General features: G+C 37.4%; 1 protein-coding gene across 2 annotated transcripts in view; it reads right to left on the reverse strand.

Annotated features, from left to right (window-relative positions):
- Nucleotides 1-24654, reverse strand: part of ZMAT3 (zinc finger matrin-type 3) — a 36807-nt gene extending 12153 nt beyond the window's left edge. For both annotated transcript variants that reach the window (XM_081300601.1, XM_081300600.1), the window contains exons 1-3: nucleotides 23225-24654; nucleotides 19253-19579; nucleotides 476-595 (exon numbers count right to left, since the gene is read on the reverse strand). In XM_081300601.1, coding sequence (XP_081156727.1) covers nucleotides 476-595; nucleotides 19253-19522 — 390 coding nt within the window. In that variant the 5' untranslated portion in view covers nucleotides 19523-19579; nucleotides 23225-24654. The remainder of the gene's footprint in view (nucleotides 1-475; nucleotides 596-19252; nucleotides 19580-23224) is intronic.
- Nucleotides 24655-26158: the final 1504 nt, after the last annotated feature.

The following is a 26158-nucleotide window of genomic DNA, read 5'->3' on the forward strand; positions in this document are numbered from 1 at the left end:
CGAGTCATGAGAATTGCAAGTTCAAAGCCAGCCTCAGCAACTTAACAAGGCCCTAAGCAACTTAGTGAGACCCTGTCTCAAAATAAAAAAACTAAAAACCGGGTTGTGGGGCTGTGATTGTGGCTCAGTGGTAGAGGCTTGCCTAGCATGTGTAAGGCACTGGGTTCGAGTCTCAGCACCACATATAAATAAATTAATAAATAAAATAAAGGTTCACCAACAATTTAAAAAATATTTTAAAAAATAGGGTTGGGCATATGGCTCAGTGGTTAAGTGTTGGGGGGGAGGGAGGGGAGGAGGAGGAAGAGGAGGAGGAGGAGAAGGAGGGGGATAAGTTGTTACAAATACCAAGTAGGACATTATTTCAGGAATATTTCTATCCTGGTAGACAAATGGACAACAAACTTCATTCATGACCATTCATGACCATACAACAGCTTCTTCATGCCACTTCACCCTGACTCATGTGTCTCACCTGTGGAGGGACTGGAACAACTGGGGTAGCTACAGGCTCCACCACATTGCTCATTCTGGCAGGAGGAGGACAGCTATTGGCTGCATAGTAATTTCGGAGTTTCTTACCATGATTTTTACCCTAGAAGTAAAAATAAAATGAGTAGTCACCATGAGGAAAAAATATAAATTTAGTTATTGTATTCACTTCAAGAAAAAAAATACAAGCAATAGTAACTACATGTTATTTCTTCATATATACACAGCACTGGAGTAGTCAGACTACTAGCTAGAATTGCTTGCTAGATCTTGAAGTATAATAGGATTTAAAAGAATTTATCTGGGTAAAGTAAGAGAACAAAGCCCCCAAAAAATTGATTTCCTACATGTTTCCAAAAAAGTGTCAACATTGTCCAGTGATCTATGTCCTCCTTCAACTTGTTGCCATTCATGTGCCACTGCTTAAATATGAACTTTATGATACACTGATCTAATCTACTTTAGAAGTGAGTAATGAAAATAGACATTCCAATTCTTTTTACCAAAAAAATAGTACTTACAGATTATCTTTTTACTTACAAGGGACTTTCATATGCATGAGCTCATTTGCTGCTCACAAAAAAATCCTACAGAGGAATTTGTTGATATTATCCATATATGAAAGCTAAGGAACTTCTATCTACAGGAATTGGGGGGCTTGCCCACAGACCCCTTCAGGAAGATACAGCAGGGAGCTAAAGCTTGAAGCAGATCTCTGAATCCAAAGCGTGGCTCTTTTTCACTACAGCATGATGGCTCTAGGAGGCACTCTGAACCTCTTAAAATGGATTTACTTTTCTTATTATGTTTTGCTTAAGTAATTATTTACATGATTCTATCCCTTGAACTAATGAAAACACTGGAAAAGGTCAATGGTCCAAAAGCACTCTAAATGAGGGTAAACCAGCATATTATTTATTAAACCAGACTGTAAAGTTCAAACCTCCAGGCAAACATCAATTTACCATTTACTATAGGCTAAACCCTAGGAATAAACAGGACTAGAAGAAACAGACACATAGCAATGAATTAATGATCTAGGTTTCATCTTATGCCCAAATGCCCTAGCTGTGCTCCCACCACAGTGACATCCAGAGAGTCAAATCTAATGGTCCCACCTATGCTTCCATCTTGAACTCTAAGCAGCATGACACAGTTGATCCTCTCTCCTTGAAATAACCTTCTCATTGTCCTCTGTCTTCTGTGGCTCCTCCTTATCTCTCCATCTCTTGTCTTCTACCAGACCTTCAACTCCACAGCACTGAAGGTCCTACACCTGGTCACCTTCTCTCTCCATCTGTACTCCAATTCTAGGTTATTTTACCCAGCCCCACACCTTTAAAAGGTAATGAATAAGTCAATAACTTCTTAAATTATCCAGCTCTATCCCTGAACTTCAGAACCATGTCTCAATTGCATTATTGCCTTTCACACTTTGAAATCTTAGGAGGCATATCCATTTTAATGAAACTTTGTATTCCTTCCCCACAGAACTTTCTCATTACCACCACTGCCATCACTCATCCACATATCAATAAAGGTACTGCCATCCACCCAGTTACTCAAAAAAAGCCAAGGAGTTCTTTTCTTAGATCCATCCTTCCCTAAAACCAACAGATTCAATCTATCAGCAAGTCTTGTCAGCCTATCATCAAAAAATATCCCAAATTATTCCACTTCTCCCCACAGACATTAAGTATACCCCCATAATCCAAGCTACCAATGCTCTTCACTTGCAGTAGCAACAACTCCTATCTAGTCTGTTATCAATCCTGACTCCTTATAACCCTCATTATAAACTACAGTGATAAGTCTAGACAGAAATCAGGTCACATTGCTCACTCACTCAAAATCTTTCAATGGCTTCTCACTACTACGCTTAAAATTGACAAGCCTTGCTTATAAGGCCCTACCTATCTATCCTGGTCCTGTCCATCTCTCAGATTTTATGCCATACAGTGCCCCTTTCCCTGCTAATTATGCTACTGCCTACTTTCTGGTCCTCAGAGATGCCAACCCCATTTTAGTTCTGGGGCCTTTGAACTTGTTGTTCCATAGAATATAGCTCTTTCAGATCTCCGTATGGCTGGCTCCTTTTCATCTTTGAAGTCTCAACTCAAACAGCATATCTCACTGACTCTCAAGTGTCACATCCATTCCTCCCTTGTATGTGTGTGTGTGTGTGTGTATCTCTGACACACACACACACACACTCCCCATCCCCATCAGATTACCACATTATCTGATTTTATTCTGTTCTAACACCACTTAACACTATTTAAAATATGGTTTGTTTACTTATTTTTTATCTTTCCTCCCGTCTAAAATGTAGACTCCTTGAAAATAAGGACCTTGTCTATCTTGTTTATTCTTCTTTCTCTGATGCATAGAACACTTTCTAACATACAGCAAGCAATCAATACATATTAGCTATATCAATGAATCAAATATCATAATAGAGATCATTAAAAAAAAACTAGTAGGAAAACAGAGAAGGAATTTCTTACTTCTACCGGAAATGTGTCAGAGGCTTCCCTGAAAGGGGGACATTGAGTTGTCTTTTTAAATGAGTAAAAATTTACTCGGCAGTAAAAGAGTTGAAAGGGAAAGAAAACTGTGATCTGAGGAAGGGTCCTGAATGCTGTACTGAGAAGTCTCAGGAGAGAGGATCTTCAGGATCCTTAGGAGAGGGGGTAGGGGTTGAGATAGGAAGCATCCTCAGTGGTTCTGTTCCTAATACAGAATTTGAACTTTTGAGGCAGCAGGGGACTTCTGAGAGACTGTAGGCAAAGCAGTACCAGGACTGGATTGCATTTGATAAACATCATCCTGAGATCAGGGAGATAAATCAGAGCAGACCAAAGCTGGAAGCTGGGAAGATAAAGAAAGTCAATGACTAAGCCCTGGATACTACAATTAAGTGTGATAGAAAACAAATGTCCAGAAAATGAGATTGATAATGCCTGGCCCATCAAGTAAGGCAAAACAGACAATGTATTATCATGGAAGCCTAGAACCAAACTGGAACTTGGGAGTGAGGTTAGACTGAAAAGGCATTATTAGCATGTACATGATATTTAAAGACATAGAACCAAAATAGATTACCTAGACGGAGAGGAAATAGACAAACGTTTTTGAAAGTGAAATGAGAAGATGAACAAAATGAGGGTGTGTAGGAAAATAATGGCTGGATGAGAGAGAAAGATCTGACATCTGTGAAGAAGGTAAAAATCTAATAAATATTTTTTAATGAGGTATGGAGTTTAGTTACCTCCAGTGCAGCTGTACTAAAGCAAGCCTGGCACCTCCCATCAGTCTCTCACTCATGTGCTCTTGTTACTGGCTTCCCCTTTCCACTTTCCTCCATGCTATGATGCAGCACAAGAAGCCCTCACCAGAAGCTGAACAGATGCTAGCACCTCTTTCTTTTATAAATTACCCAGCCTCAAGTATTTTGTTATTGCATTAGAAAAATGGACTAAGACAAAAGTAGTATCGAAAAGAAGATAGTCTGGGTCAACACACTGAAACTAAAACATCCATCACAGGATATCTGGATGTTGTGCACAAGGTTGGTTAGCACCGAGGAAGTGAAGGCTAAAGCAGTTTGCAGAATCTTCTAAAACTGGTAGGAATTTGATTCCACAGATTTGGAGAAGGACAATAGAGTTAAATAGTTACTGATTTCTCCCTATGTGCTGGTCACTGTCCTAAGAAATGGAGATAAAATGTTAAACACAAAGTCCCTGCCCTCAGGAAACTTTTCCCAAGAATGAAAACAGATTATATATACATAAACAAAAGATGATGTGACTGACAATGGCTCTGCAGAAAATAAAACAGGATGATGTTATAGAAAAACAGCAGAGGAGGGTAGGGTTGAAAGATATTTGGCTTTTCTGTAGAGACACATGAGCAAAAAGCTAAAGAATGAGAAACCTCCAGTTGTGTGGAGAAGATCTGGATGTGGAGAAGATCTGGGTGTTCAGATGTCCATTGGGCCAAGTTAAGTCAAAGATGATTCTCATTGTCCAAAGAGCCCAACCTAGTGTTCAGGAGTGAGGTCATGATAGGGATAGAACTGGAGAAGCTACTGATACACATATTATTTAAAATCATGTAAATGGAAGAAAAAAATCACCTACACAGGTCAAATAGAGATTAAAGGTCAATTTTGAGATAAAGAGTACAAAGGACAAAACTCTACCATGTAGAGTATGAGAAAGAATGAGCATCCAAAAAAATGAAACTGAGAATGCCCAGCTTACAACTAAAGATGAACATCAGGCAAGAGGGCATTATGGAAGCCTAGAACAGGCTGTTTGGGAAGAAAACTATCTAGTTTGATACATTATAACCAAGGAAGAACTTACTTCTAGGCATTGCCAAAGAGAAACATGCACAAGGAGACAACTATGAGAATGTGTCTAGAATTGTTTGTAACAACAGAAATAATTTAAATGGTCATGCACAGGATAATGGCTAAATTATAGTCTATTTGTGAAATGGATCAGTATAGTGGCACACAAGGAGCATGCATGGCAACATAAATGACTGTCATAACAAAATGATTACTAAAAAGAGCAAGTTACAGAAAAAGATGTACAAATAATTTAAAATGGGATTTTAAAACATGAAAAATAACACTACACATTAAATAGTCAAACACATTTTGTAGCTAATGTACAAAAAAAATTAAACTATGGGAACAATAATATCAATTCAGCATTGCAACTACATATAGGGGTGTGGGAGATGACACAACTAGGAAGAGATATATGGGGACTTCAACTGAATGAATAATTGGTACTCCTCAAGCAAGATGGCAAAAAATAATTTAAAAAACAATAATAATAAAAAAGTGATTCACCAGTGCTGAGGAAAATCAGAACAAATTACTATTTGGATTTGAAAAGAAAAAGGTCAAAATTGGCCTTAGTATCATTTCTGTGGAGTGGTGAGAGATAAAAAGTTATATGGAAAGACAGGGGAATGAACGTGACACAACTTTTCCTACATACTTATATGAACATACATACCACAATGAATCTCTCCATTGTGTACACCCTCAAGAAATTAATTTTAAAAAAAACACTATGGGTAAATGGCAGAAAGATCAATAGAGAGAAGAGGGCAGAGGTGGAGAGAGAAGTGGAAGGAGAGGTACTGGCTGAATTAGAACAAGTTATATCCCATGCTTGTATAATTATGTCAAGATGATTCTACTGTCATATGTAACTAAAAAGAATCAATAAAAATTTTTAAAAGTTATATGGAGTTTTTAAAGAATGTATAGGAACTGTGAGTAGAAACAAGTATAGGCTGGTATATAGAGAAAAAAATCCCACATATGTAAGAGATCTACTGTGGCAGGGAACAGAGAAATAAGGTATAAAGAGAGAAATGAGGGTCAGTGGAAGATTTTTTTAAAATGGGTTTTATTTAGGCTTGTTTGCATGACAACAGGAATAAGTCACTAACAGACAAATAGATGATCAGATGCTGAGAACATGGCCATAGGATCACAGCCCATAAAAATGAAGATGAGACACACAATACTGCTGCCAATGGTCACATTTAGACAAAATGTGTTTTATTGGGTGTTTTATTCCCAAAGCAGGATCCCTCTAGTATTCAAGCATACCTTGCACCTATAATATACTGACAATGGTAATAATGGTAACATGAAACTTTGAGTACTTACATGCCAGGCAGTGTTCCAAGCACTGCCTACGTACTATTTCATTTAATACCCAGGAAATATCTATCAGGAAGATACAATTTTTATTCTCAAGAACTGATGTTCTTGATGAGAAAAATAAAACAACAAAACAGAACTAAAAACTTAAAGTTATAGCCCAAGGAAATTTTCTAAAACTAAATGAAGACTTGAATCTACATACTGAAAAGGCATACCAGATATCTAGAAAGATTAGCTCAGCACAATCAAATCTGGGAACTATCTTAGAAAATATAGAAGACTTCAAAGAAAAAAGAAGAAACTCTCATGTTCTGTAGACAAAAGAATTAGAATGACATCCACAATCTACACAATAAGAGAATAAAATAAATCTAACATAATTTTCCTATGTACACATATGAAAATACTTAAGTTAATCCCACCATTGTGCCCACCCACAAGAATGGAGTCCTAATTAGAGTAATATATTCCATGCTAGCATAATTTTCTCAAAATGGATTCTACTATCATGTACACAAAAAAGACAAGGGGCAACCTTTTTAAAAAATTTAATGAAAAGGTGAACCAAGATTTTCTAGCCCATCAATTGTCCCTGTATTTTAAGATCAAGACTAGAAAAAAATAGCTTTAAACATATAAGAGCTTAGAAATTCACTGCTCTCGAGTCCTTCTTGAGGAATCCATAAGAGCTTCATTCAACAAAAAAATGACTAACAAAACCTCCATTAAAAGGCTCACAGTATTTTCTGATACATAATTATAGATCAAAGACTAATTAAAACCTGGGGACAAGAGTGAAAGATTAATGTCTGAATCTTACAAATTGTGACACAATGGAAATAATGCAGCAGGAAATTGAAAAAGAAAAAGGAAAATAGAATAAACTCATCAATTCTGCAGTAGGCAATAGCTGGTATGCCATTAATAACTGACAAATCATATACTAAAGCATTAAATAATAAGAGAGAAAAGTAATTTTTAAACATAAATATTAGGGGATTAAGAATGGACTGCAAGGAGAATTAAAACCAAGAATCAATAAATGGGATGAAATCAATCTAAAAAGTTTCTTCTCAATCTGTGAGGTGAATAGACAGCCTACATCTTGGGAGCAAATTTTTACCCCTCATACATAAGATAGAGCACTAATCTCTAGGGTATATAAAGAACTCAAAAATCTTAACAACAACAACAACAACAAAACAAATAACCCAATCAACAAACGGGCCAAGGACCTGAACAGACACTTCTCAGAAGAGGATATTCAATCAATCAACAAATATATGAAAAAATGCTCATCATCTCTAGCAATCAGAGAAATGCAAATCAAAATTACTCTAAGATTTCATCTCACTCCAGTCAGAATGGCAGCTATTATGAGGACAAACAATAATAAGTGTTGGCGAGGATGTGGGGAAGAAGGTACACTCATACACTGCTGGTGGGACTGCAAATTGGTGCAGCCAATATGGAAAGCAGTGTGGAGATTCCTTGGAAACCTGGGAATGGAACCACCATTGACCCAGCTATTCCTCTCCTCGGTCTATACCCAAAGAACTTAAAAACAGCATACTACAGGGACACAGCCACATCAATGTTTACAGCAGCACAATTCACAATAGCTAAACTGTGGAGCCAACCTACATGCCTTCAGTAGATGAATGGATTAAAAAATGTGGCATATATACACAATGGAATATTACTAAGCAATAAAAGAGAATAAAATCATGGCATTTGCAGGTAAATGGATGGAGTTAGAGAAGATAATGTGAAGTTAGCCAATCCCAAAAAACAAATGCCGAATTTTTTCTCTGATATAAGGAGTCTGACTCATAGTGGAGTAGGGAAAGGGAGTATGGGAAGAATAGAAAAACTCTAGATAGGGCAGAGGGGTAGGAGGGGAAGGGAGGGGGCAGGGGGTTAGTAATGATGGTGGAATGTGATGGACATCATTATCCAAAGTACATGTATGAAGACATGAATTGGTGTGAACATACTTTATATACAGAGATATGAAAAATTGTGCTCTATATATGTAATAAGAATTGTAATGCATTCCGCTGTCATGTAGTTAAAAAATAAAATCAAATTTTTTTAAAAAAAGAGTATTTGAATAAAAAAAAAAAAAAGAATGGACTGCAAGGGATGGTCAGGTATGACACGTCTCTGAGTGAACTTTTTTTTCTTTTTGAGGGACTGGGGACTGAACCTAGGGGCTCTCTGTCACTGAGACACATCCCTAGCCCTTTTTATTTTTTCATTTTGAGAAGGGGTCTTGCTAAGTTGCCCAGGCTGGTTGCAATTCTCCTGTTCCAGCCTCCCAAGCTGTTGGGATTACAAGCATGTGCCACTGTGCTTGGCTAAGAATACATTTTTTAATATAGTTTTGAACTATAGAACTATATTACTATTTTACAGAGTTTAAAAAAAGAATCAAATCAAGGAGGACAGTGGAACACAATGTGAAACACAGACAAAAGCAAACAATCCTAACTACATGAACAGAATGACTAACAAGCACACTGAAGGAGCAGAGAAAAAAAAATACCATGAACATTTTCATATAGTCTTAAAGTATCTTCCCACAGGACACTTATTAAACACCAAACAAAAAATACTAACTACAAGGAAGAACCCTGGCAATCCCAACCTTTGTAAACTAAGAACTTTAGAAAACAAGATTTGACTGCACATTGTAGTGATAAAAACAAAAAGAACAGTATACAATGCTATCCTCTGGCTAGTATTATTTGCTTTTCTCAGGGGTATGGATTATTGACTGCCAAACTACTACATGTGCATTGAACGTATATGAGGAAGCATGTATTTTGTGAATAATGAAAACTGAGATCTCTCATTATCAAAGTACTTACACATAAGAAAAGATGGAATGCTAAAATGAATATACTGTTGTTTTGTACTGAAATTGTAAGTGTCCATCTGAAATCTATTTTACATACAGGTACACATAGATAGATATAGATGTAGATGTAAAGACATATTTACTAGCTCTGTTCACTGAGAAGATCTAGAAATGATGATCTTCCAGTACCAAAGGAAACAACACTTAGATTTGAGTTTCTAAATATCATTCATTCTCCAATTCCTATCATGACTACTTAAGAAATGGCTGATAGGGGAAAGCACAAGAAGATTCCCAAATGTTTTGTATTGCTAGAAATTAAGGAAGTACACAAAAAATTATGGAAACATGTCAAGGACACAGAAACATCAGCCTGCAGGGACTCACACTGGTAAAACCTGGGGCACTCTATTGCATCAAAATAAACAATAACAGTAACAGAATATATTATCCCTAGAATAAAATAAAAATCCAGGCATCTATGATGATATAAATAAATGAATGTTGAAAAGGAAAAATTCTTTCTTAAAATAAAATTCAAACAAATAAATGAGGGTGGGGGAAAGATCAAAACAGAAAAATCACCATTTGGCAAACACCACTGTAATAAGAATCATCACTGAGCTAGGCATGGTGGCACACCTGTAATCCCAGATACTTGGAAGGCTGAGGCAGGTGATGGCAAATTTAAGATTAACATTTGCAATTTAGGGAGGCTCTAAGCAACTTAGTTGAGACCCTATCTCAAAACTTTTTAAATATTTTTTAAAGATTGGGGGTGTTGCTCAGTGGTTAAGCACCCCTAGGTTGAATACCCAGTACCAAAATATAATTAATTAAAAATTAGATTTAAAAAAAAAGAATCATCTCTGAGCAAAAATATGATAAGAAATAAAATACTGCTAGGCATAGTGGCACATATCTGTAATCCCAGTGACTCAGGAGGCTGAGGCAGGAAGATTTCAAGTTAGAGCTCAGCCTCAGAACTTAGCGAGACCCTGTCTCAAAATTAAAAAATAAAAAGGGCTGTGGGTGTAGCTCAGGGATTAAAAAAAAAAAAAAAAAAGCACCTCTTCATTCAATTCTCAGTACCAGAAAGAAAAAGGAAAAAAACAGATTGTGAATATAAAACAAAGAAATAAAATGTTCCCATAGACTCAAAGTATCACTCCATATGATATTTATTCAAAACAAAAAGCAAACAGTAACTTTAAAAAAGGAGATATCTTGCAGGTAACACTTTAGTCAGGTGGTCAAAGTTAGTAACGCTAGTACGGCAACATATTTACCTCAGGTTCTTCCTGATGTGATGGACTAGAAAGAACACAATAGTATTTCTGTAATATTTTTGCCAAAAAATATATAACCTGAATTTAATCAAGGCCAGGTTTGAGACATTCTACAAAACAACTTTCCAAAAACTGTAAGATCAAAAAAAAATGAAGATTTATGATGTCAAAATACATTCAACTGTCATTTATAACTAAAAATTACAAATTTTTAAAAAGTGATAAAATTTTTAAAAAAGAAAAGAAAAACCAAGGACCTGTCCAAATTAAAGGAAACATGAAAATGACATACAAAATTTCATTATAGATTGGTTATTGGAACCAAAGAGATCATTAGTAGATAACTGGGGAGATATAAATAGCTTTTAGATTAGATAATATTATTGCATTAATTTCCTGGCTTCAATAATTTTACTGTAGTTATGCAAAGTATTAATATTTGGGGAATCATAATGATGTGCAAACAGAAATTTTTGGACTTTGTCCTATTTTTGGAACTGTTTTGTAAGTCTACAATAATTCAAACTAAAAAGCTAGATAAAAATTACCCAAAGCCACAAATAAATGGTACAGTGGGGGACAATCTGGTTCCAGAATACATGCCACCATGCTCTATTGCCTCCTGGGACCATTCAACGGTATTAAGGACTACCTCAGGTATAAAAACTGTTTTTAAAATGCATTATGCATTTGACTTTCAGATATGAATAGTATCATCATCATTGTCAAAATCATCATTTTCGATAGGCAGAAACAGGTTAAGAAATATTTCCAACATTATACATCTAACAGGTAGTTAAGACTACAAAGTTAATGCTAGTCTGACCCCAAAGTCATGAGTTTCATGCCCTTAATATCCTAAGGAAAAAAGAAATATTAAGACATCAAGAGATCCTCAAAAATTAAAGATATGATTGTCAAAATTTAAAAATTCAATATAGAATTAGAAGTCAAAAACACATCAAATTAAAATAAACAACATAGTAACTATAAAGAGAAGAGACAAACAATACAGTAGTCCCCCTATGCCTTAGTTTTGCTTTCTACAATCTCAGTTACCCATGGTTCTACCTCAATATATAGTGAACGGAAAATTCCTGAAGTAAAAATACATATGTTTTGAATTGTGCAACATTCTGAGTAGTGTGGTAAAATCTCATGCCATACTGCTTCATCCTGTTCTGATTGTGAATCATCATCCCTTTATCCAGAATATCCATGATTACGCCACCACCCTTTAGTCATTTAGAAGACATTGTACAGGTTATCAACTGTCACTTCATTGCAAAAAGTATCTTTTATATTACTTAATAATGGCCCCCAATGGAAAACCTAGTGATATTGATGATTCAGAAATGCCAAAGAGAAACTGTAAAGTACTTTCTTTAAGTGACAAGTTAAAGTGAAAGTTCTCAGAGGAGGAAAAAAAAATCATACACTGAGGTTGCTAATGTCTATGGCAATGATAAATTCACCCATGAAATTGTGGAGGGAAAAGAAATGCATTCTAGTGTTGCTGTCACATTCAAACTGCAAAAGTTGTAGCCACAGTGCATAAGGGCTTAGTAAAGATGGAAAAGTCATTTAATTTGTGTATGTATGCATATGAAAAAAAAAAAACATAGCATATAAAGGGTTTGGTATATGTTTCAGGAATCTGTCAGGGGTCTTGGAATATATCCCCCATGGATAAAAAAGTCTACTAGGTAAAAATAAATAAATCCATCAATTATTCTTCAGTAAGCTGGAGAGGAGGAAAAATTCAACAGGTCTAGAGATAGTAAGATTTCCAGAAAGAGAAAGAAAAAAAAATAGAAAGAGGACATTAGCTAAGTCCCCAGAGCTGAGAGAATCAGGAGTATACAAATTGAAAGTTTCTACTACAGCTGAACAGAAGTGAAAAAGGACCTAGACACATCCATCAATGTGAAATTTCAGATTCCAGGGATAAAAGAGACAAAAAGCTTACTGAAAAACAAACCAACAATAACAAACAAACAAACAAAAAAGGACACAAAACTAAAGCAGGTCACCTATAAAAGAATAAATCAGGCCAGGCACAATAGCACACACCTGTAATTCCACCTACTTGGGAGGCTGAGGTGAGGCAGGAGGATCATAAGCTTGAGGCCAACCTTGGCAATTTAGTGAGGCCCTGTCTCAAAATAAAAAATAAAAAGGGCTGGATGTGGCTCAATGGTAGAGCACCCCAGGATTCAATCCTCTTTACCTCCTTCAAAAAAAAAAAAAAAAGAATAAGAATCAGAATAAGATTTCCCTCAGCAAAATTAGATAATTAAAATACAAACACACATAAATGGAGTAGCCTTTAAGACAAAAAATAATTGTTAATCTAAAACTAAACTGTCAAATACAAAGGCATAACACAACATTTTTTTAGAAATATAAGATTTCAGAAAAAATCTACTTTGCATTCCTCCTCCATTTTATTTACGGGAGATATATGTTACAATATACACTTATATTTATTCTTTCTTCCTTTAAGTCATGTGAAGATGCACTCCAACAAAACACAATTAAAAAGACAAACAATAAAAGAAGTATAATGAGAAAATAGTGACCCATTCCAAAGAGCAATGAAGGAATGTACAAAATTGACAACTGTGTATGTAGCAAACCCACAGCACTACCCACTGAAAAATGGGAGCAAGAAAACAGAGGCATCTAAGATAAAGGGAAATTCCGTGCAAAAGAGATCATGATTGGGAATTCTGAGGGGGGGGGGGGGGGGGCAGAAAAAAGAGGAAAGAAGTAAAACAACTAAAAGAGAAAAACAACTAAAAAAAGATAAGTAAAACAACTAAAAACTCTAGGAATACAAAAAGCTACACAATGAATCAGGATTCAAATATAGAAAATATAGAAAAACTTGTCCAAATTAGAACAGGAAATCAATGGGTTGTAAACGATTAAAAAGTTAAGAAGGTATTACTTTAAAAAAAAAAAAGCATAAGATCTTCTTGCTATTTTTCAAAAAAGTACCAGGAGCTGGAGGAAAAACAGCTTTTGCAAAGTTATAGTTCACATACGAATTAAACTAATATGACTTTAAGCAATTGAGACATTCCAAAAAGTTACACATTTGACATCTCTTTTGAGTACCATGGCATCATGCAACTAGAAAAACAGGGAAGGAAACAGCTTTGCAGTGAACAATATTTCCCTACCCAGAATAATGCAAAATTTAATTGTCAGTTTTTAACAACTGGAACCAACCTGCCAAAAGAACATGGAAAACTTAATTTGATTGTAGACTAGACAAAATGTTATCAATCTTCATAATGTCAAAGTGAAACCAGAGCCAACCCAAGTTGGGAGGCGGAAGGAAGAACAGAATGATGAAAAAGAAAGAAAAGGATAAGGAATGTGTAGAGAAAGGAGAAGAGGTAATTACTGCTTTTCATTATAAACTTTTGGTTCCACAGACATTATTTTGAGTAGAAACACTTTTTAAAATTTTTTTAACGAGAAAATTGTCAAGAGGTGAAAAACTGCTAGATTTTGGCTTGTAGGACCACAGATGACTTCAGACCACTTGGGGCATATTGTAATGCACACTATAGGATAGTGTGCTGGGGAATCAGAAATAAAGACTGGAAAAGAACAATTACATGTGACCAAACTTTAAGGAAAAAAGAGAAGAGAAAAAGGTTATAACAGGAGGGATTACAAGTAAAGGGAAAGTCGCCATTGCCATTTTAACTTACATGGAAGAGACTTGGACATGATTTTGATTTGACTGCGATGAAAGAGGTGATGAAATTCAGAGGGCAGCGTAAGAAATCAAACGTGGACAAAAGAAGGGATATCTATTTGTGTTAGTCGGCTTTTTCGCTGCTATGATTACAAGGACCCAACCAGAACAACTGTAGAGAAGGAAAAGTTTATTTGAGGGCTCACGGTTTCAGAAGTCTCGATCCACAGACAACTAGCTTTATTCCTCAAGTTTCCAGGTGAAGCAGAACAATATAGCGGTAGAATGTACAGAGGGAAGCAGCTCACAAGATGACCAGAAAGCAGAGAGAGACCTCCGCTTGCTAGATACAAATGTATAGCCCCAAAGCCACGCCCCCAATGCTCCACCTCCTCCAGCCACACCCCACCTGCCTTCAGTTACCACTAGATTAATCCCATCCAGTGATTAATTCACTGATGGGGTCAAGGCTTTTGAAATTCAGTAATTTCTTCTCTGAACCTTGCACAGGTGAGCTTTTGGGGGACGACTGACATCCAAACTATAACACTATTCTTCTGAAATAAAAAGAAAGGAGATAGGGTAGACTCTGAAGATGAGGCAGAAAGCTGCTAAACTCCAACTTGGGGGGTGGGGGGGGGGAACCGTAGCGCTTCAATCCCTAACATGAACTCAGCCAGGGCTGGGCGAGCTTACAGAACCGGTCATTGCGACAGCAATACAATAGAACCGACAAGGACTTACCTTAGGAAACATAAGTGTTCAGAAAAATTTACTTCCTATTACTCCCTCATTTTATTTAAGAGAGAGAGAGAGATGCTGCAATGTACATTTATATGGAGTCTTCCTTTAAGTAATGTGGAAGTGTACTTCAATAAAACAAAGTAAACAGACTAAGTGGAGAGGCCGCTGGTCTGGGTGAAATTCCTTTTACATTTGAGAGTCATTTTATGTTACCTCATCTGTTGGTTCCATTATTTTTTTAAGGTAACCTGGTATCTGGCTCCAGAGGAGTATCTCTGGAGGACGACCAAGGAGGTCAGGTTTTACTGGTTGATACAATTCCTATCGAGGTAGTAACAACAGTTAAGAGAGCTGTGTGCCTTCTTTTATGTCCTTCTAAAGCTACAAGATGAAATGAATTTTAGTTCCTTTCAGACCAAAACACTCTAAACAAGAGGTATCTCTTTTAATCAGCCAGTATTTATTAATATAAAGTACACAATTCTCACAACCCTGCAAGGGAAATACAATCACCCCTACTTTATAGACATGAATAGAGATTAAATGTCTTGCCTAAAGTAGCTGAGCCCAGATTGCAGCCCAAATCTGTCAGATTTCAAAGCATATATGCCCCTTGTGCTTTGTAAACAACAAATCTGAAGTACATTTTGATAATTCTCAGTCCACTGCAAGTTCCTTTGGATGGGGGAAGTTTTTTTTTTAATAATTCTTATATCTTTTTTCCTTATTTCCTTTTTTTAATTAGAGCATTATACACACACACACACACACACACACACACACACACAGTAGCTGGGTTCATCCCAATAAAATCATACATCCAAGAAATCTGACCTACTCCATTTCAGTCCCTGTTCCTCCCTCCTTTTACCTCCCCTAAGCACCCCTACCCCCACTCCACTCATCCTCCCCTTGCTCATTGTAAGGGAGAATTTTGAAAACATCAAAATCAGCTGAGATTAGAGTTACTGATTATTCCATCCAAACTGGGGAATCCCTGTTACAATGTATGTGCCTAAATCAACACTTTAAATTTGGGGGAAAATTGTATTCTTTACATTATGAATTAAGACCACTACATTCAGCATCATAATTCTACAACTACTTTTTTTAACCTGTGTCCTGTCTCTCTTTCTAATGAATCTAGATAGTTCAACAGGTTGTTATCTGATACTAGGTCTTATATATAGAAATGTATGGGGTTTTTCTCTTTCCACATTTTTTAAATATATTTTTTAGTTGTAGGTGGACACAATACCTTTATTTCATTTTTATATGGTGCTAAGGATCGAATCCAGTGCCTCATGTGTGCCAAGCGAGCGCTCTACCACTGAGCCACAACCCCAGCCCTCTTTCCACATTTTTTTATTGGTGCATTGTAGTTGTACATAATGATGGGCTTTGTTGAGAAATGTATGTTTATGACAAAATTTAGAAATGCACTTTGAGTAACTACTTATTTTTCATATGGACATGCAAATTAGCAGACAACAGTGTCTGCCTTTCAATTGTGGATGCCTGAGGAAACGTTGTCCATGCTTTTTGCTTTTTTATTTCTGTTAATAACCTTCCATCTTAAAGCAGCTCTTCCCCTGGGTATTTATGCTAATGAAACAGTGTTATATTATTCCATGCCAGGCTTGCCCTAAGTACCTGAAGCATACAGACAGATTTTAATAAAATGAAGACATGTTTCTCCTCCAAAAAATTTGACTTTAAATTAAATTATAATGAAAGCCATGATTTTGAGACTGCAAAATTAAATAATCTCATTAAAAAATAAAACAACAGTTGAAGATGTTCTGAAGCCTGACCATATTGTAAAAGTTCTGGGAATAAAACTATATGTGTGAGGATATATCCAGCTCATTGATAAGGCAGCAGCAGACTGAGACATAGGGATGTCAGGGGGAAAATGGTAGTAAGCTTAAAGGGAAGTATTTATGGAGGAGTTTCCACAGTGTGCCCCAGATTATGGGAATGGAATACAGAAACACCAGTTGCTTACAATACCCATGGAAATTTGAAACTTTGGGATTTCAATAATGTTATTAACTAAAAAGTTTTCAGTAATATAATCACAGTGTTTCATCACTTTACATGAAGGAGTTTCTGGCTCATAAACAGATTGACATGTGACCACTTTTATCTTGTGCATAACTGAATAATGGATTTATGATCACTCTGTATTAAAATTACAATGTAGATTTTTTAGCTTTCAAATAAAATTTTATGTCCACTATCTCATTTAATCCTAAACCACCCTGTTCTGTTTTACAGTTGTTGTCACCGTCTACTAATGCAATCCTTGATATGCCCCCCCCCCCAGGCTCACCTTCCATGTTCTCCTTCCTGTTGGTTAGCCCACCTCCAGGTTATGCTCAAGCTCTGGTCCTTTGATTCTCATCTACTCTAGAATCCATACTCCTTCATCCTGACCAATTCCATTAAATGCAAATCTAGATTTCACTTCTAGCATTAGCTTTCTTCCATGTTACTCTAATGAAATTGCTTTGTACTTTTATACATAAACTTCTCCACCCTGATTTCTCCGTTTAAAAACAAAACAAAAACCTTCTCCTTTAAAATTCACTTGTCTCTCCTTTTTGCTTTTATTTTTACCCTACTGTTTGGCTCACTGAATTGTCCCTTCTGACAAGCCATCCTGCCCCTCTAACTTTTCCACTTAAAAATTCTGATTATTGAATCTGTCAAATTCTTCTTCCCTTATTTTCTAATTTTTTAGTCACTGCATAACTGATGGAAATAAAATTAAGTGTAATTACATATCTTGTCAAATAAAAAACTTAGAGCAAACACACACAAAAATGTACATTTAAAAAAAGCTGTTTCTTATCTAGTTTAAGCTTTATAATCCAATAATCTTGCATTAAGCTGAATTCTGTCTATGCATAACTCAGAGCATCCATCACTGTCTATAGAATCAAAAAATTATGCTGGAGAAAAAGGATAAGAGGTATGTGCATACAAAATTACATATTGCCCAAGAGTTTTCCTTCATCAAAATAAACTACTCTTTCTTAAAAGGTAATTATGTGTATGACACATTAATGATTAGCTCCCATTAATGATTTAGTAAGGGCTTTATATAACCAAAACCCAAAACGTTAGAATTCAGGCTTGATTTTTCACAATGAGCCTCAGGTTATAAAACTGAACATCCCACACAAATAAATGAAGAAGAAAGTTAACGTGAAATCTTGAATTTGTGATTAGTCGTCCTAACAGATTCCTTGACAGACAAAGAAAGACCCTATATCAAACCCATTGTGTTAGGGAGTGATACACCAAGGGAGTAAGAACAGAAATGGAGGAAAATAAAATGTAAAAAAAAGAAAAACAAAGACCAGAGGAGGCCTTTATGAACCAAGGATGACAAGGCCGAGATTAGAGAGAGAGAATCAACTCAACTCTGTCACTAAGGGCAAAACAAACCAAAACAATGGGAGCTCCAGGGAAGCTACATATCATGCCTTCTCCTAAATCCCCAGAAAACAATTCACCATCAGAATACTTCTGGTGCACAATTACAAAGTGAAACAATTGTCCAGGCTTTGGGATCAAAACAAAAGATTTACACAGCAAACAAAAAAATCAAACCAGGGAAAGTTATACTATCAGAGTAGAAGAAATACCTTTTTCACAGCCAGCTTTCTACCAAGATGTCTGACTGCTAGAGACATTCATGGAGAAAACAGATAGTCAAATCAATGATGGCCCAGAAGATAATCTCCACTCAGTGGGGTTTGGCCTAGATTAGTGCCCACTTCACTTTTTTCCAGAAAAAGAGATTATATAATTTCATACAGTCAACAACCTAGAATAAAAATAAATACTATATCCTCTCTTTCTAGTAAAAATTTAATCTCACATTTGCTCTTAGGTAATGGTACCCTTTAAAATCCAATCTCCATTCTACATTGAGGTAAAAGCTTAAATCTTAAATCAGTTTATACTAATGAGAATGAACAGGGCTCAATACTCCAATGTCATTTTATTCTCACTACAAAGACATCTGTGTTTTCTTTAGGGTTATATAGGAAGAGCTGAAGTCAAAAACAGAAAGCAAGAGAATAATATGGAGAGAGTACCTCAACTGATGCAAACTGAATTAGCGTCTAAATGATTTTCCACTGAATTGAATTTGGCACATCATGTTGTCCTTAGAACCACAAGTTCAAACATCAGCATAAAGGTTTACATTTGCTCACAAAGACTTGTCAACTACCAAATGCCACTTAGTATAAACAGTTGAGAATCATTGTATGAAAAATGATACTTATGTTTATATAGGAACATTATTATTATTAGTCAAACAAATAAATACTTAGTTGTTTCTCTAAGCTTTCATGATTTTCCATAGTCAGTCTTATGTGGAAAAGCAAGTGCTTAAATAGGCAGAGCCTGAATACCTGAGTTTCCCTTACCTGATAATGAGCCTGAGCTTGCTGTGCTGAGTTCAGGGTGACATTACAGAGTTTACAGTACAGGGGCTTACATAGCTCCTCCAGGGCAGAGTCTTGCTCCCCTCCCTTAGGTAATTCTTCTTCCCCAGCCAGAGGCAAGGATGCCTCTTGCCCAAAAGGCTTCTGTGGTGGAAGCTGCAAGGTTCCTGAAGACCTGGTGGCCACTGACATAGGAGGAGAGGATGAAGGTCGCTTAGGTGGAGGAAGCCCCGCCTGTTGCAAGAGGATCATTGGGTAGGAAAGCTGTGGGCATAATCCAATAGGCGATAAGTAGTTGAGTCTTCAAATCTAAATCAACAGCAAACACAAACAAACAAAAAACAGTTAAAAATGAGACTTTAGCAACAAGATATATAAATGACATCATCATCTGATTCTTTCCCCTACTTCTTCAAAACCATCTTTGGGACCTCTTTCCTTTTGTTTCATCTAGCAAACTTTCCCTGCTAGTTCATTCACATTGACACGAAGCTCTTCCACTGAGAATGGTTCTATAGATTTGGCTTTATTTTCCCTAACACAGCTCCAACTGCTGTCCGTCCCTCTAGTCTGTGAACATTAATAGCATTGCATCCATGGCTAATTAAATCTAAAAATCACATGGCTGAAATGGACATCAAAGGTCACCTCATCCAGACCCCTTCCCTCAGGCACTCTGGATGACAATTATGCATAGACAAAAAGAAAAAAAATGGCTAAGATCTTGGAAAATATCTCTTTTCCATCCAAATGATGTCAAGACTAAAAAAAAAAGAAAAAAGAGTATCACTTCTGAGAATCCTTAAAGCACTTCCACAACTAGCTCAAATACCAAGCAGCTGTAGGAATAACCCAGAATTAAAATGTGACAGTAATAAATAGAAAGTATGCCTGCTAGCCAGGCTCAATGGCACATGCCTGTAATCCCAACAACTTGGGAGGCTGAGGCAGGAGGATCACAAGTTCAAAGCAGCCTCAGCAACTTACCAAAGCCCTAAGCAACTTAGCAAGAACTTGTCTCAAAATAAAAAATAAAAAGTGTTGGGGATATTGTTAAGTGCCCTTGAGTTGAATCCCTAGTACCAAAAAAGAAAAAGAAAGTATTCAACTAGCAATATTTATTTAGTTGAGCTAATGATTCCTTAGAGCAGAGGTTGAAACAAACAGCTTGTGGGCCACATAGAGCCACAGATGTGCTATTTGGAATACGGTGTTTTGTTTTGCTTTCATTTTTAAAATTGAATTAGTTGTCAATACTTAAAAATCAAGAGATCTGTGGTTTTGTGTAATAAAAGGATGATCTGGCATCACTGGTCCTGTGTTTCTCCAAGGGAAATAATTAGCAAGCTACAACTCAAAGGATTGTCCCCCATAGCCAGGCCTGCTTTCTCCAGGCCACATCAGTCACCCCTCAGACTGCTACCTGTAGTTGATGATACCATCTCATATATACCTCCTTCAAGAGGTAAACTATGTGCAGAAAACAAGGTAGCCACATTGGTAAATGTCCAATGGAATAATGAATCACACTATAATAAGCTCTATCATAATTCAAGTTTCTTAGTCTTCAGACAATTTCTTTCCCCTATCTTACGAAATAACTGATAATCTCTATTTTCCTTAGAAAAGACCCAAAATGGTCCACTTTCTCTTCAATCTTTATCCATGATTTCTCCTGCCTCCCACCCAGATGGTATCTTAATTCTGACTATCTCAAAATGAATCATGGGTACACCCTTTTGAGTTCCCAAGATTCTAATTAACCCAAATTAGAATCCTTATTTCAAAATCTACAATTCCCTCCACTCTCAATACTATTAACACCTCTTTTCTTGGTCAATAGAATATACCTATTTTTAGCTGCTGGAATTTTCCATCAGGATGAAATGTATATGTATGGCAGTATAGATGTTCTAAAATGAATCAAGTTTTGAAAAGTTAAAACAGTATGTCTTATCAAATTCAATAAATATATATCAAAGAGAAATTGTAATTAAGTAACAACTTTTATACTAAATTCAAGGTCTGGGGGCAGGAGAAGAAATCACTGTAAGTGGGAACTAATGTGGTAAAAGACAAAATGCAAAAATCATATAATCTAATAATACTTCTTATTAATCATAACTTAGAAAAGTAATACTCATTTGACTCACAAGCAGGAGTATGCTTCCCATATCTCCAGGAACATAAAAAAAAGCAATACAGATTTAAAATGTCTAAAACATCAGGTTCTCTATAATGGTACTATTTCTCTCTATTAAAAATCAAGCAAAGACAATCAAAAAGCAAAGACGGATATTGATATTTTTGAAAGGGAAACTAAAGAGACAATGACCAGCTTTTTAAAAGTTTGACAACCTAATTATAATAACTGATTATGTTAAAGGTTACCTAGCCAATGTGTACAGTCACACTGATGCTAAGTTGCCATAAACATGCAGCTGGGTCTTAAGAGAAAAGGTATAGAAGGGTGTCAAACATTCGTATAAAGAAAATCAGCAATATAGACAGAAAATCAAATGCTACCAATTGTTGAGACAAGTCTGGACTTGTTTTATAAAAGCTCACTTCCACTGGAGGAAACTCTAGTATGTGACTCCCCCCGATGTTATCTACAGGTTTCCATCAAAATAAAGGCCCTTCAAGGCACAAAAATACAAAAAGCTTCCTTCCAGAGGAGTGGAATTAAAAAAAAAATAGTCTTGCCAAGCACAGACTTACCTGCAATTGCATTTTTTATCATGTCTAAAGAGTAGCTAGCTATTCCAAAATTAATTCTTCTGTTATATTTAACAATCGACATAAAATCAACTCCTCTGAAAGAGCTTTATGTGATGACTGAAAGAAGTATTACTGCATTTGTAAACAAAAATTAGCAAAAACTACAAATCTAAAATAAAACCAAGCCTTTGGTGAATGCGCAAATGATGGAATATAAAGACCCAAAACATATGTGACTCAGATCCGTTCGACTGTTGCATTGGTTTAAGAGAGACTAATCTGAAAGCTGATATAAATAGCTATTCCTTAGATCTTAAAAACCATTCAATTTGATGCTTGCAGTCACATAAACGATGGATTTATGGTGGTTAATGTCCTAGTTGGTAAAGGTTTTGAGAGGACACTAAAAAAAAAATCAAAGCTCCACAATATACCTGTTTAAAGAAAACGAATTATTGTAACATACTGAGTCTTCATGATTGGACTGGGGCCTACTCTTCACATACTGTATTGAACTCAATCGCTTTCTCATTTGGAGAAATCCACAGAGGAAAGAGAACAGAATACAGAAACAGGTTTCTGACAACTCAACAAACTGGGGAAGACTGTCACTGGGAATTCTGGAAACGAGGGAAAGTCAGGGCAGCATTGCTCAAAGGTCATGAGAACGCAGCAATAAGAATACAAGCGAGGAAACCAGAAAAACGATCAGCAGAGGCAAGATATGTCATATAAGCAAGACCCAAAAGAACGAAGGAAACTGGGAGGAAAAGAGGCCTTGGTAAACGGGCAAATGTTTTCCAGTCTCAGCTATGTCGGTTCCGAATCCTAGGGAACCGTTTACACAAGTGAATCAAAGCTACAGATACCTCAGCATCGCCCACATACACCTCACATTCCTGAGATGTGCATGCACACACACGAACACACACACACACACACACACACACACACACACACACACCTCCCCCCTCAATCCCCTAAGGATGCCATCACGAAAGATGGAATCCCCCGACTCCCATCGGGTGAGGACTAGTGCAAGGGCCAAGGCAGCTACAAGCACAAATGATCCAAATAGTACACGTGAAATGCTCAAAACAAACGGATAAATAAGAGCAGTCCAGGCACCGTCACGTGGAAGGCAGGTGGAAAGACAGAGTGAAAAAGGAACCTCTAGTCCAGTGCTCCCGGATCGTCCTAAACGCCCTGAGGCTCCCAGTCGCCCGCACTTACCGGAACCCCCGGGACGCGCCGGCAGTCTCGGCGCCGCGTCCGTCCGGGACGCCCGCTGCCGCCAGCCCTGCGCGCCCGGCTCGACCCGGCTCCACCCCGCCTCTGTTCGGAGCAACTTTCTCCGCTCGCGGCCGCCGAGCCCCCTCCACAGCTGAAGGCTGACTGTCAAAAGTCAGTCCAACCCTACCCACAGGGAAACAGCTGCAGGAAGTGACTGCGGAACCGGGAGGCGGCGGAGGAGGAGACTGAGGGCGCCGGGTCGGCGTCGCAACTGCGCATGTGCCTGACGGAGCAGGCCCAGCGGCAGCGACGGAAGACGGCGGCGGCGGCGACGGCGGCGACGGCGACGACTAGGATCGCGGCTTCAGCATCCCTGGCCACCGCCAGGGCGTGGGGCAAGTGCTTCAACCGCAAGTTCGGGGGCTTAGCACTGAGACTGTACAAGAAAAAAGGTGCACCACTGCCCGACTCTGCCGACAACTCCTAAGAGCTGTTCACCGTGGACCCTGGAAAGTTGATTCATAGCTGAAGCCTGGGCAGAGCTTTTGCAACTTTCATCTCTTTTTTACGAAGGCCAAACATGTTTCATCACAGTTCTCCCTCAGCCTGCTGGTGGTCGGCTAAAGTGGTGGAGTGGAGCTGTTAAAATGTCCACGACTCTGCTGCGACAAAACCTTTAAACTACGCCTCTCCGCACTTCCGCCCCGGGATGGAGGAAGAAGAGCGCAGCTGCCCGTATGGTGGCCTCCCATCGCACAAGAACCCACGCACCTGCCCTCTCTCTCCCCTGCGCTAAAGTGAGCAAGACTTGTTGGACACTTTTTCTCCTGAACAAAGGAGCTTCACCCGCCAGGCAGGAAGAACCAGGAAAGAGACTGACTAACGCTGGGATACTGCATCTCTCTCATTGCCGACTTGGATATCTTCGGGGTTGGCATTCCAGCTCTAAAATTCTAAATGAGCTGAGGAGTTCCAGCTATAAAATTCTACCATTTTTAGTACCTTCAGCATGTCAAGATGTGCTGGTTATTTTTTTTTTTTTAATCTGTGGTAAACTAAACATAAATTTACCATTTTAGGAGTACAGTTTGATAGTGTCAAGTATATTGCACTGTTGTGTGGCTGTTTTCATCATTAAAATGCCAAGGAGATCTTAGTAAGATGTGCTCTAGTGTTAGGCAAATTTCTGCAAAAAATCAAGGCTTTTTCTTTGGCAGAATCATGCCATATCCAATACCAGAAACAAATCAGCAATCATTTTATAAGTAAGGATAACTGTTTAGCAAACATGCACAGCTAGTGTACAATGATGGCCTTTTGGGATGAGTAATCTATCAACTGAATTGTTTTTCCAACTGTGTATGTACATATACTTTATGTGTCCGATTTTTAAATGGCCACATTGCTTTAAAAAATAAATAAATGCAGCTGAAATCCACTTTGCAGCACCTTTTCTATATGGCTTTAGCCAGTGGTAGAACTTCACAATCCACACTTTTGAACTAGGACAATGACTGGACCACTGCTTGCCTTTCCATTCTTGCCTCCCACAGTTCCTTACCTTTACTCAAGGGTACCATCCATGACACTAACTTTCCCACCTCAGTGATTTAGCTTGATCTATATTTTGAGTACAAAATGTTTTTTTCTCCCCTCTTACTGCATTTCCAAATTCTACCTATTCTTCCAGGCCTCTTCCATAAGCTCCTACACACCTTGATGATACACAACATGTGTTGCCTTACATTTTAATTACTTAAAGAGATAGTTGATCTGCTCTATAAAATCCCTGACTGCAGGAAGAATACATGTCTTGGAGTTTTCAAGTTTTAAATTTCATGGTTGTATGCATTTTTGCATGTCAAGATAAAAATCTGAAAAAGTTAACTGAGGGACCCCACCCTCCAGCTCTGCATGCACACATAAAATTCATGTTCTTTATTCATGGTCTTATATTCTCAGGCAGCTACTGCATTTCCTTCCCTGTCTCAGAAGAAAGAAGGTGGAAATTCCACAATGTTTGTTTAATAGGCATTTGAAGCTCATGGCAGTAACAGTTGTCTCATAAATCAGAGCTTGTGGTTTGGAAGAGCTTGACTTAAAAGAACTGAAAGAAAAAGAAATGGTCCACAAACAATGTATTCATCACTTTTACTGTAAACAAAAAAATGATAAGACTGCATAAGTTTATTTCTTACTTGTACATTATATTTTGTGGGTCAGCCAAGGTTCTGCTCCAAGGGTCTTCTTGTCCCATGCTGAAGAAGAACCCTTATGTGGGACTTGGACAATTTTCATGACAGACAAAAAGATCAGAAGAGCTCATAGAAATTTGTGAAGCATTTTGTCAATGAGCAATGTGTCATGACATTCCATTGGCAAAAGCTTTTCATATGGCCAAACTTCAAGTCAGTAGAAAGTCTGTTTCTTCCATAGGTAAATCATATGGCAATAGGCATGAATTATAATCCTTTTGGGGGTTGTGGGGGACAGGGTTGTGTGGTTAATCGTAAATAATAATACAGTCTGCTACAAATACAGAGGCATTTGTGTATATCCCCAAGAAAGGCCTGAGGATATACACAACCATACACACACAGTTCCTGAGATAACTTTTAAAAAGTCATGGAGAGAGAAATAATAGAACTCCAGAATATATTTGAAGATCTAAAGATTGAGGGTATCTGAGCTCTGTTCTCATTGGGAATGTTAAAGGAACCAAGATTCAGAAGCTTCCTTTCAGTAAACCAACAGAGGGCAGCAAGCTAGCACAAACTGTTTGGGCATAAAGAGGGGTGCTCCCAGCTTGTTTTTATTTTTAGTATTTATGGCTTTAAAGACCATTCAAAGTTTCTGCAGGAGGGCTGTAGAGGGTTAAAGAGCCTATAGGTCAGAATGAAGACGGACAGACCTGAATGCACAGACCAGTGACCC

Source organism: Spermophilus citellus, assembly GCF_964194105.1.
Source record: "Spermophilus citellus genome assembly, chromosome: 7".
NCBI lineage: Eukaryota > Metazoa > Chordata > Mammalia > Rodentia > Sciuridae > Spermophilus > Spermophilus citellus.